This window comes from Enhydra lutris, unplaced genomic scaffold, assembly GCF_002288905.1.
Source record: "Enhydra lutris kenyoni isolate GAN:26980312 unplaced genomic scaffold, ASM228890v2 scaffoldscaffold37, whole genome shotgun sequence".
Classification (NCBI taxonomy): Eukaryota; Metazoa; Chordata; class Mammalia; order Carnivora; family Mustelidae; genus Enhydra; species Enhydra lutris.
Window position 1 is genome coordinate 26,700,997 of NW_019154121.1, and position 10,320 is coordinate 26,711,316.

Below are 10,320 nucleotides of genomic sequence, written 5' to 3' on the forward strand. Positions count from 1 at the left end.
GCGGACGCAAAAGAGGGGGGCCCAGCCCACTCCCTGTACCAGAAACGAGATGCGCGATGGGGAAGGAAAGGGACTTTAATGAGAAACCAAAATATAGAAAGCCAAAGTGCAAATTGTCCACCCCCCTATTGGGGGGGTCATCCTGAGACCCATGTGCATGCCCCTCACCCCCCTTCAGGCCCCCAGCGGAGGCCCAAGGCCTGGAGCTTCTGCCTCAGGTAGCTCTTGAGCTGGGGCAGGCCTCTCTGTGACTCCAGTTCCTCGAAGGGTAGCTGCAGGAGAGGGGAGCAGCGGGTTACACACATGATCTGTGGGCTGGGCAGAGGGGTGGCAGGATGGTGGGGAGTCTCACCGGCAGGAGCTGGTAGCCCAGCAGGCCCAGATGCCGCTCCCGTAGGGCCCGGGAGCCCAGCAGCACTCGGCCATCGCGGCAGAAATGCCAACGTTCCCGCAGCATGAGCACCACCCTGGAGGGGGCGGACGGCGGCTCAGGGGGGTGTCCACACAGGCAGGGAGGCTCCCCCGCCCTCCTCCCTTACCTCTGGGCAGGGTCGTGGGTAGTGGACTGGGAGGCAGCCTGGCCCTGGGCACAGGACCTGGGAGGGTAAGGTAGGAAGGGGTCCTGGGTCCTCACGGGAAGCACAGCACCAGAGCTGCTGACACACAGCAGGAAGTCTGGAGGGGGGGAGAGAGAGGGCCACTGGCTTCCAGCCAAGGCTCTGTATCCCGGCCAGCCACCTGCCCGCGGGAATTCACCTGTGCAGTAGCCTGGAGGCACGGTCAGGTCCTGTCGGTACTTCTCTTCCCCTAGCAGCTGGCGCAGCCCCTCTGCCACTATATCCTTGTGACTGAGTCGGGACAGGGAGCAAACACCAACAGGGAAAAGCTCAGGAGGCTGGACCCTGGGCAAATGCTTCTGATGTCCCAAGCACCGCCCCCTTCCTTTTTTCTTCCTAACTGCTAAGAGTGTGTCAGCATGGGTCAGCATCCCCCTGGCTCTTCTACTCTGTTTCCTGCAGGCTGGTCCCCTCCCTTTCCCCCTGCTGCCCCATCCACCTGTACTTGCAGCGGGCACGGTCAGTGATGAGTGGCTGGGGGAAGATGGGCACTTGCTGCCTTCGGGGAAGGCGGGGACCCCGGTATCCCGGAAGCTCCAGCTCCACGGCCGTGTCTAGCAGGGAGAGGTAGCGCCGCACAATCAGGGCGTGAGGGGTGCCTGTGGGAAAGCAGGACTGAGGCTCGCGGGGTAGCAGACTCCCACCCCCGGTTACCCTGCCCACTGGCCGCCAGGGTCCCAGCCAGCCCTCCCGTCTGCACACCGCTGATGTGGTTGATGAAACTTGGGGAAAAGACAAAGTGCAGGGCCCTGAGGGGCAGGCACCGCAGCTGGCACAGTGACATCAAGATGTTGACAGTAGCCAGGGGAGCCACCCCTGCTTCCCGAGCCAGGATCCTCTCAAGGCAGGGCATAAACTGCTGTTCCAGGGGCAAGTAGTTCAGCCGCCCAAAGGGCAGGACCAACTTCTGCACCACCTGTGGAGGAAGAGCAGCCCTTCACCCAGCACGAAACAGTTCTCCAAGATCCTTCACAAGCTGAACCTCAGCGAGGCTTGGCCTGCGAGCTTCTATTGTCTCTGTAAAGGCAGAACAATCCCTCTACCCCGACGTACACACCAGAAGTTCGACAGCATAATCAGTGTCTTGAGCCCCATGGGATTAATCAAACCAATGGAGACATCGCTGTGGGGTCTGGCCCCGAAGACTTAGGAGTGGGCTCAACGAAGCTAAGACAGCGCCGAGTGCGGAGAACTGCAGAGAACCAGGCATACACGCTGGGTGGGTGGACAAGCCAGGTGGGGGTGAGCAAAGACGAAACCCCGGGGTGGGGGGAGGGAACAGAGCACAGAGCCTGGCTGGTTGTCCACTGCAGGAGGCAGCCAGTCAAGCTGAACAGGGGCCGGGCCCGACACAGGAGGGCTAGGAGAGGAGCATGGCGGGGCGGGAGGCAATCCCACCTTGCTGCTGAGCTGGGCTTCCTGGACCACCAGGAAGTGGGCAATGGCTTCCAGAAGCTGGGGCTCCCGCAACCGGTGCCGGGCCAGGTGCTGGGCCAGGAGCACCATCACGTTGGGAGTCAGTTCCTCCGGCCTGGCCTCTGTGAAGAACACCCGTCACGCTGGACCGCAGGCCAGTGCTCGACTAGATCCACTCAGCCCAGACACCACCACCTACTGCCTCCTGTCTTTAGCCCCTCCCACCACCTGCCCTCAGTCCCCTCCAGCACCTGCCAGGCTGCGGATGAGATGCTGTCGGGGACGCCTCAGGAGACGAGGGCAGCTCAGAGCAGCTTCCAATCTTTGCCCACCGCACAGGTCGGGTTGCAGAGTGGGAGGTGGCTTCGGAGGGAGGCGGAACCTTCTCTCCTGCTCCAGGGCACACATCAGGGGCCCATCTGACGGGAAGCCTGAGAGGGAGAAGGTCAGAGGAGGCAGCCCTGGTAACGGGATGCTGCTCTGTTCCAGTCATGGGGTTCAGTTGCTGGATTCCCAACCTTTCGGGTCTCCGTGTTCTGGATGGAAGGGTTGCTATAGTGTGAGCAGAAGCACTGGAGAAACGTGAAATAGCACGTGACTGTGAGGTCTCAGAACAGTCTGTGGGGAAAGACCTTACACCAACACGGCAGTAAGCTGTCATCGCACGCCAACGGTGACAAACAGTGGTGGCTTTCTAGAGCACTGTGTTGGAAGGAATCAGGGCTGGCACCCCTAGCTAAGCTGGAACGAATGCTGCTGGACTCCTGCTGTCTGCTGTGGATACGGGGGAGCAGCACCGAGCCTGCCCGGCCATGTGCCATTCCTGGCAAAGCCCAAGAGGTGAATTCTGTCAGTGATCTTGGGTCTTCTATGGTCTTTCTCTATTCTTCCGTTAACACCCACCCCCCAGACGCCCTCCTCACCAAGTAAGACTGCAAGGTGCAGACACACGTGGACGGTGTGAGGATCAAAGGAGGGGCAGTTTCGGATGATGAGTTGACTCAAGTCCTGCAGTGTGGCCTGCTCCACGGGTGGGGGTCGTGGCTGGGACCCCAAGAGCTGACCCAGACGACGAAGTGCCACAGGGTAGTGATGGGCGCGCACCTTGGTGGGGTTCTGGCCCAGCCAACGCAGCAGCTCCCCAGGGCTCCTCGCCTGTTCCAGAAGCCGCTGTAGCCCCTGCACAGGGCCTGCATGGAGGCCTCCTCCAGGAGGCCGGTCCCCCCACTTGCTGGGCCCCAGACAGCAGGGCTGTACTGGCGGGAGCAGCAGCAGGCCAGACAGCCGAGCAGCAGAGGCCTGGGCAGAGAGCAGGACTCGAAGCATGGAGTTGGGTGGAGACCCTGAAGGGCAGCCCAGAAAAGGGGGTAAGGTTTTCTCCAAAGAGGAGAAAAACCGGCTATCTACTGACCTCACTGCCCATTCAGGGGGCCCTGGGGTCAGAGCAACCCACTCATGTTCACCCTTCCATGTGGCTGCTCTCGTCTTCTTCCCCACCCCGCCCCTCTCTGCCTCCTTCCATCCTTTGAAACAGCACCTTCGGTGTAGTCAGCACAGGGATATTTACAAAGCAAGTCCACATGCACTACGTATCTCCTCTGATGCTCCATACACGCCTCCGAGGTGGCAGGCAGGGCTGGCACTACCTCGATTTCACAGGTGGAGAAACCAAGGCCCAGAGAGGAAAAGGGGTTAAGCCCGAGGTCACGGATCGGGTTAGTGGTCGTGCCCAGCCTGGAGCCCAGCTTGCCCCGTCGATACGCCCTCCCGACCACCTCCCCCTCTCGCAGGAGGCGGCAGCGGCAAGGAGGGTGGAACGCGGGCTCGGCAGCCGGGCGGTCCTGGGTTCCATGCTGGGCGCTCCCACTTACCAGCTGCATGACCTTGGACAAGTGGCTTCGTCTCTCTGCCCAAGCCTCCTCGCCCGTGAAACGAGAACGCAGCGCCCACCTCGCAGGGCGCCGGTGGAGCCCGAGCGCGCAGCTTTGCAATGGCGCGGAGTCGGTGGTGTCAGGGGCCCCCACACCCACCCCGGCCCGGCAACGCCAGGAGACCGTGGTCACGGTCGCCAACACCAACTCCCGCGGCCCTCCCGCAGCCCGCCCCATAGGCGCCACCCCTACATGGCTCCCCAGGCCCCGCGCAGGTCGCTCCCTCAGTCGGTCTCGGGGCCCGGGAGCCGGGCTCCCCCCGCGGCCTCCTCATCGGCAGGCCACCGAGTCCGCCATCTTCCCAGCAACCCCCGGACCGCGGTCCGGACGCCAATCGCGGCTCAGTCCCCGACCAGCACAGACGTGGCTCCCGTCAAGCCCCGCGTGCCCCTGCGTCGCACGCTCCACCCCCCCACTTCCGGGAAGCTGCGCGCGCCGAGCCGGGGCGGGGCGGTGCCGGAGGCGGAGGCGGAGGGGCGGAGCCAAAGGGCCAGGTAGCTGAGGCAGGAGCGAAGGGAGAGCGGAAGCCGGCGGCGGGTGGTATGATGTTGGGATCCCCGGGGAGGGCCCAGTCTGGGTCCTTTACGCCTTTCCTCCCAGAGGGCAAGGGGTCCCTGCTCAACACCCCCACGGGGCCACACACCCGGACACACACCAGGAGTGAAAACTTCACAGTCATTTAATCTGCACGTGTTCCACACAATCCCTCTGCCCTCCCAGCTCCCCTTCCCCAGCGCCCCGCAGTCCTTAGGTCCTCAAATCAGCCCAAGGAGCTATTAGGGACTAGAGGTGGCTGGGTCCTCGGGCAGAATTCTAAGAAGGGCCCAGGGGTGTAGCCCGGCTCTGCCCGGGGCCAAGGCAGTGACAGCAGCTACCTGACCCAGAGGAGCTGACTGTCAGCGGGGACCGAGGGCCAGCAGCCCCAGCAGGTGGCCCAGAGGCATGGAGGTCACAAGGGGGGACCTCAGCCGACTCCCGGAGCGCTCTGCTGCGCAGGGCTGGGCTCCAGGGTAGCGGGAAGAGGCAGGCCGGAGAGGTGGGCCTGGGTAGACAACAGTGCCCACTGTGTCGTGGGGAGCAAGGTCCAGAGGGGCCAGCAACGCTTCCGAGAGCCCGTGGAGGCACTACGGGCGGTACATGGCAAAGGCCAGGAGACTGAGGAGCAGGGTGAAGCCCGCCAGACCCAGAGTGGCGGTCAGGGGAAAGAAGGGCCGGTACTGGATCTGGCAGTACCAGAGGAGCAACAGAAGCAGCAGCAGCAGGGGCAGCAGCAGGCTGCCGATTTCCAGCCCGGAGGGGCCTGGCTCTGACCCCGGTGGGCAAGGAGGGTGTGGGGGACCGACGCGTGTGGACACGTGGCAGTGGAGAACGCAGTTGGGCGGGAGGTGAAGGCTGCCCAGGGTCTGGGTGTCGTCTCCTAGCAGCTGCCCTTGGTAGATGAGTCGCACCTGCTGTTCCCGGCCGGGAAACTGGGTCCTGAGGAGAGAGGGACCTGGGTAAGAGAGCAGGCCTCAGGCAATCCTGGTCCCTTGCCCAGACCAACACTCCCACCCCTCACTTTTGCCTCCACCCAGCACTCAGGTGGTGGCCTCTATGGGGGTCCCCTCCTGCTATAAGGGGAATGATAGTGTGTGACGTGGGGACCTCAGTTCCTTCGTCTGCAGAAGGAGGGGGAAGTCTCAGATCTCTCTGATGGCCCTTCTGGGTCTGTAATGACTCCCACCCCAATCTTTAGAATTTCTTTCCTGTCCTCATCCCAGCTTACCTTTTCAGGGAGCCAATTGTATCGTGGGGCCAGGCCCTGGCCACCTGCTCTGAATCATTGAGGAATTTCAGCCGCAGCACGAGGGGCTCCTGGGGGGAGTCCTGCGATGGCGACGTCGCTGAGAGCCCAACGCCAGGCTCTGGCTGTGCAGCCTGACCTCTGTGTCTCAAGCTGGGGGTCTCGGCTCCTGGGGCCTCCCCTCTGATGCTGCCGGTGACCGCCATGGCTTCACTGGGCTGTGCTGCTGCTGGAGTCCCCGACGGCTGGGGCAGTGGGTCGGCACCCTCCGCAGTGTGTGTTGAGACCCAGGCGAGAGCCAGCACCAGAAGGCAGGCAAGCACCGCGAAAAGGACGGTCACCTCATCACCCACCCCTTCAATCAAGGCCATGGCACCTGCCTTGCCTGCCACCTTACTGAGCTGGAGAGGTACAAAGAACCCATGAGGGGCTGGCTCGCTGGCCAACTTAACTCCAACAGGCTCCTGCCCCCACCCCATCAAACTCTCCCAGTCCTTATTCCTCTGTCCCATTACCCACACTCCACCCTAGGGCACATACTGTTCTGAAACCCGGCTGTCCCAAAGTTCCCTCCAGTGCCCCTTCCCATAACCAAATCCCAAGTCTTACCTTTTTGTAACCTGAGTTCTAGGTCCTAACCATCTCCCCAATTCATTCAAACCCTATCCCAATATAAGGGCCTTGATCTTCTAAGCAACTTCTCCCCTAAATTCAACCCTCAGCAAACTTCACCCCAAAGCTTATCTACTCCTCCATCATTAAAGTTTCTGCAAGTGGGGAAGAAAATGTGGTTCTATGTCCCCCACCTCCACCCCCGTTATCATTTAACCAAACCGCACCCGCGGCAGGGGACTGCTTCCCAAGGCTTCCCCACACCGTACGTCAATCTCCGCCCTCCGGCAATTCGGAGCTTCCGAGAGCTGCCATCCCCCCACCGGACTTGGCCCCTCGGGTCTACTCAAGCTCCACCCCGCGGCGGCCGGACTCGGCGCCTCCTCTGGAAGCCTCTCCAAACCCAGTCCGCAAGCGGACCCGAGATCCCGCCCGGGAATCCGAGACTTGACCCTCCCCACCCCCAACTCTTCCATCACCCCTCCCATCTTCCCGCCCCCCGGAGCCACGGGAGGGCACCGGCGAACCCCGGGCGGGGCGAGCGGGAGCCAGCTGGGGCCCGGGGCGGTGGGGTGGGCGCGGTCACCGCGCGAGGACTCACCTCCCGGCTCCGCCAGCTCCATAGCGGACCCTCGGGCACTTCCGGGCGGGAGGCGCCGAGGTCGCGGACACCTGAAGGCACCCCCTCCTTCCCTGCCGCCGCCTCCCGGAGCATTGTGGGACTTGTAGTTCTGAGCCGTGCGCATTTCCCGCCCTCTGCCTTGCTGACCCACTTGCCGGGATCCGCAGGCTAGTCGTGGGGACCGCAAGTCGTTGAGTAGCCGCGGGGGCGGGCTTAAGGGTTGTGCCATTCTCCTGAGGTCCGGGCAACAGGAAGACCCGCCACCTCCCCCGCTGGCATCCAGGGCATCTGTCACTCTAAAAACCGACGTCAGCGAGAACACGTCAGAGCGCCCGTGTTTTCAGATGCAGACTCTGGGGCGCTCAGGTGACCCCTACCGTGGTCTGTCGTTATGTCAGAGTGGACGCCAAAAGGCACTGTGGGCCCCTTAAATTGACTCTTTGGCTCAGAGCCCGGTACCCATGGGCTGTCCCATCAGGTTGGCTGAGGACATTCATGGCCGGGGCTGGCCACAGTAGCTTGGGCTGCCCTGTCTCCTTGGTCCCTTCCTCCACACCGCCCCTGTAAGACTATGCGAGAAGCACAGACCTTGGAACCTGGCACAAATGCTGATCTCTTATCCCGTGTTTATTAACTGTGTGACCTTGGGGGCACATGAAATCTCTTTGATTCATAATTGCTTTGTTCCTAAAACATAGTTCATAAGGAAATTGTAAGGAAGAAATTAAGCATTTTATTAAACAAGTATGGAAACTGTGTAAGGGAGCCATTACACACTAGGTATTTGTTTGCCTAGTATTACATGAGTACCTAGTTACCCAGTATCACACCAATACTCTGGGCTTGGAAACTACATTCTTAGTGTGTTACTGCGTAGAAGACTTGGATTCACAGCCTGGCTTGGGCCAGCTAATTTCTATGGCTTTTTCCTTCCTTCCTCTGGGCCACAGAGATCTCATGTGCTGGGTTTTATAGGCCAGTCCTGGGGAAAAGCCACGTACCCTAGTGTTTCCACAATTCATGCTTACTCGTCCGAGCAGGTACCCCAAGTGGGAACAGGTACTGCCTTGGGAAAGTCAGTTTAGATATATAACATGCAGATCTAATTTCTCTCTAGTTCTTTCCCTCCTATTCATTCGTTTATTCTAGAAACATTTATTAAATCTATACTATATGTCAGGCACTGTGCAAGACGCTGGGAATACGATGGTGAATCACACAAGTGAACTTGTCCCTGCCCTCACATGGCTCATATGATGATAGGCGAGAGACAGGTAGACAAGCCCACCGGGCCTAACACAGATCTGTGCTGGCTGTTGGCGCAACACATAGGAAAAGCTCTTTACCCTCAGCATTTCTCCTGGGAGCTACCTGGTGCAAATTCTTGCTGTCGGTTCTAGTTAAGCATCTAAAAGAGATGTTTGCTGTGGCTTTCAGAATTACACAGCGTCCGAGCTAGGTGTTCTGCTCAATCACTGTATTTTGCAGATGAAGCACTGAGAAGGTAAAGGACATCAGTAAGTTCCAACATGTAGATACAGCCTGAGTCTCTTAGGAGCTAGGGAAGCCCCAGGTGTTGAATAGCTCACATCTGGTTCTTTTTCTTTTTCTTCTCTTTTTTTAAATAAGATCCCACTCATTTATTTGACAGAAAGAGACACCGCGAGAGAGGGAACGCAAGCAGGGGGAATGGGAGAGAGAGAAGCAGACTTCCCGCTGAGCAGGGAGCCTGTTGCAGGGCTCTATCCCAGGAACCCAGGATCATGACCTGAGCCAAAGGCCGATGCCCAACGACTGAGCCACCCAGGCGCCCCTGGCTCTTTCGATGGTACAAGACACTTGGGTGACCGCATTGGTACTGGGGCAGAGTTGTGTGAGTAGCCAGATGGGGGCAACTCTTTGCTGGGAAAAGATTCAGCTTGGGTTGGGAAATGAAAGTGTGTATAAAAAGCCTGACATATGTCAATTGTGTCAGAGGACATCTGGGCACAGTCCTGGGAGGCTGACTGGCTGGGACCAGGGCCCTGCACACACCCTCTTAGAGGCATTTTTGCAAAGGTTGAGGATGACCCCTGACTAGCAGGACCGCAGACAGCTTTGGCAATTGCGATGCAGAGAAACCGAAACATGGAAGGGAGCTCCCTGGCCCCTCCAGGAGTGAACAAAAACACAAGATGGTCAAGGGGTTGAGGACAAATAAGAGAGCCATGCAGGCTCTGGTGAATCTTTTGAATGGGGCGAGTGGGGGAAGAAGGGATCCTTTTGGATTCCTCTCTCTTGTCTGCCCATGTACCAGCTGGTCCGGGGCCCGGCAGACAGTAAACCATCCAAGTTCCAAAGGGGAATCTTGTAGGAGAAGCCTGAAGATGAGCGAGGGTCTGTTGTTTAAAGCGCCATTTCCAAGGGCCTTGCTGATTGATGAAGCTCTCAAGAAGTGGAAATAGAAGCTGGGGACCCAGATTTCCAGGCTCTGTGCTGCAGCCCGCAGTGGAGAGACCCGGAGACCATCAGAGAGAGAACCCCGGGGACAAGGTGGTCTCCAGGGATGATCACGGGCGGAAACAGGGGAGTCTGTGCAGTCCTAAAGGCAGGACCCCGTAAGTGCGGCGCAGCTGTGCCTGGGCTGGCGGCCCTTCTCTGCCTGTCCGCCGCGTTCATCAGTTACCCTCAGGCGCAAGGCACTGCTCGGGCACTGGCAAAGATCGGACACCCCACCCAGACCAGAGCAGGGAGGTGAAAGAGACAGCCGGGGCCGGGAGGAGGCCAGAGCAGCTGTCCACTTGGAGCCGGTGGCCCTCAAGGCGGGTGTGGGTGGGGGCTGGAGAGCAGGCGGAAGGGCCAAGGCTGGGTGGGAGGGGCCCGGAGCCGGGGCTGGAGAGCGCGGCTTGTGGGGTGGAGGCTGCAGAGCCAGCGAGCGAGCGAGGGGCGGGGGCGCTGGGGGCCGGCGCGCAGGAGGGGCGGGGGCGGCGGGGGGGGGGGCTCGGGCTGCGTGTGCCGGAGCTGGCGGGGGCGGCGGTGCGTGCGCATGACGCGGGGGGAGGGCCCGGGCCGCGCGCTCCCGGTCCCGTTGTTGTTGCCGCTGGAGGCAGCGGGATCGCGGCGCCGAGAAGCGCCCTGCAACGGCGGCCACAGCGTGCGCGGCGGCGCCTCCCGGCCTCGGCCCCCGGCCTCCAGCCTCATGCGCTAGCCCCGCGCCGCCGGCTCCGTAGTCCCGGCCCCGCCAGCCCCGCGCGCCCGCCCGCTACCGCCGCCGCCGCAGCGCCGCCCCGGGCCCCGGCCGGGCCCGCCTCGGGCCCCGCGGCTCCAGAGCCATGAACTTCCAGGCGGGCGGGGGGCAGA

At 61.1% G+C, this 10,320-nt stretch overlaps 3 protein-coding genes across 8 annotated transcripts in view; 1 reads left to right on the forward strand and 2 right to left on the reverse strand.

Moving 5' to 3' along the window:
• Positions 1 to 57: 57 nt before the first annotated feature.
• LOC111154327 (Fas activated serine/threonine kinase) lies at positions 58 to 4,296 on the reverse strand. 5 transcript variants are annotated; one of them, XM_022513861.1, is made up of 10 exons: positions 4,157 to 4,296; positions 2,957 to 3,376; positions 2,366 to 2,464; positions 2,016 to 2,155; positions 1,320 to 1,533; positions 1,057 to 1,216; positions 757 to 848; positions 540 to 675; positions 353 to 467; positions 58 to 272 (listed from the first exon to the last, which is right to left on the reverse strand). In XM_022513861.1, exons 1-10 carry the CDS (start codon positions 4,236 to 4,238, stop codon positions 165 to 167), a joined length of 1,566 nt encoding a protein of 521 aa, XP_022369569.1. In that variant the 5' UTR covers positions 4,239 to 4,296; the 3' UTR covers positions 58 to 164. The 5 variants fall into 5 exon arrangements, with proteins under 5 accessions (XP_022369569.1, XP_022369568.1, XP_022369566.1 ...); XM_022513860.1 differs by having other exon boundaries at positions 1,057 to 1,171; positions 2,285 to 2,464; positions 4,157 to 4,295; XM_022513858.1 differs by having other exon boundaries at positions 2,285 to 2,464; positions 4,157 to 4,295.
• A 326-nt stretch (positions 4,297 to 4,622) lies between these two features.
• LOC111154328 (transmembrane and ubiquitin like domain containing 1) lies at positions 4,623 to 7,043 on the reverse strand. 2 transcript variants are annotated; one of them, XM_022513863.1, is made up of 3 exons: positions 6,961 to 7,043; positions 5,730 to 6,148; positions 4,623 to 5,440 (listed from the first exon to the last, which is right to left on the reverse strand). In XM_022513863.1, the coding sequence occupies exons 2-3, from the start codon at positions 6,116 to 6,118 to the stop codon at positions 5,089 to 5,091; spliced, it is 741 nt and encodes a 246-aa protein (XP_022369571.1). In that variant the 5' UTR covers positions 6,119 to 6,148; positions 6,961 to 7,043; the 3' UTR covers positions 4,623 to 5,088. The 2 variants fall into 2 exon arrangements, with proteins under 2 accessions (XP_022369571.1, XP_022369572.1); XM_022513864.1 differs by lacking the exon at positions 6,961 to 7,043 and having other exon boundaries at positions 4,867 to 5,440; positions 5,730 to 6,905.
• A 3,249-nt stretch (positions 7,044 to 10,292) lies between these two features.
• LOC111154323 (ArfGAP with GTPase domain, ankyrin repeat and PH domain 3) overlaps positions 10,293 to 10,320 on the forward strand; it is a 56,383-nt gene continuing 56,355 nt past the window's right edge. The window contains exon 1 of the mRNA XM_022513846.1: positions 10,293 to 10,320. Coding sequence (XP_022369554.1) covers positions 10,293 to 10,320 — 28 coding nt within the window.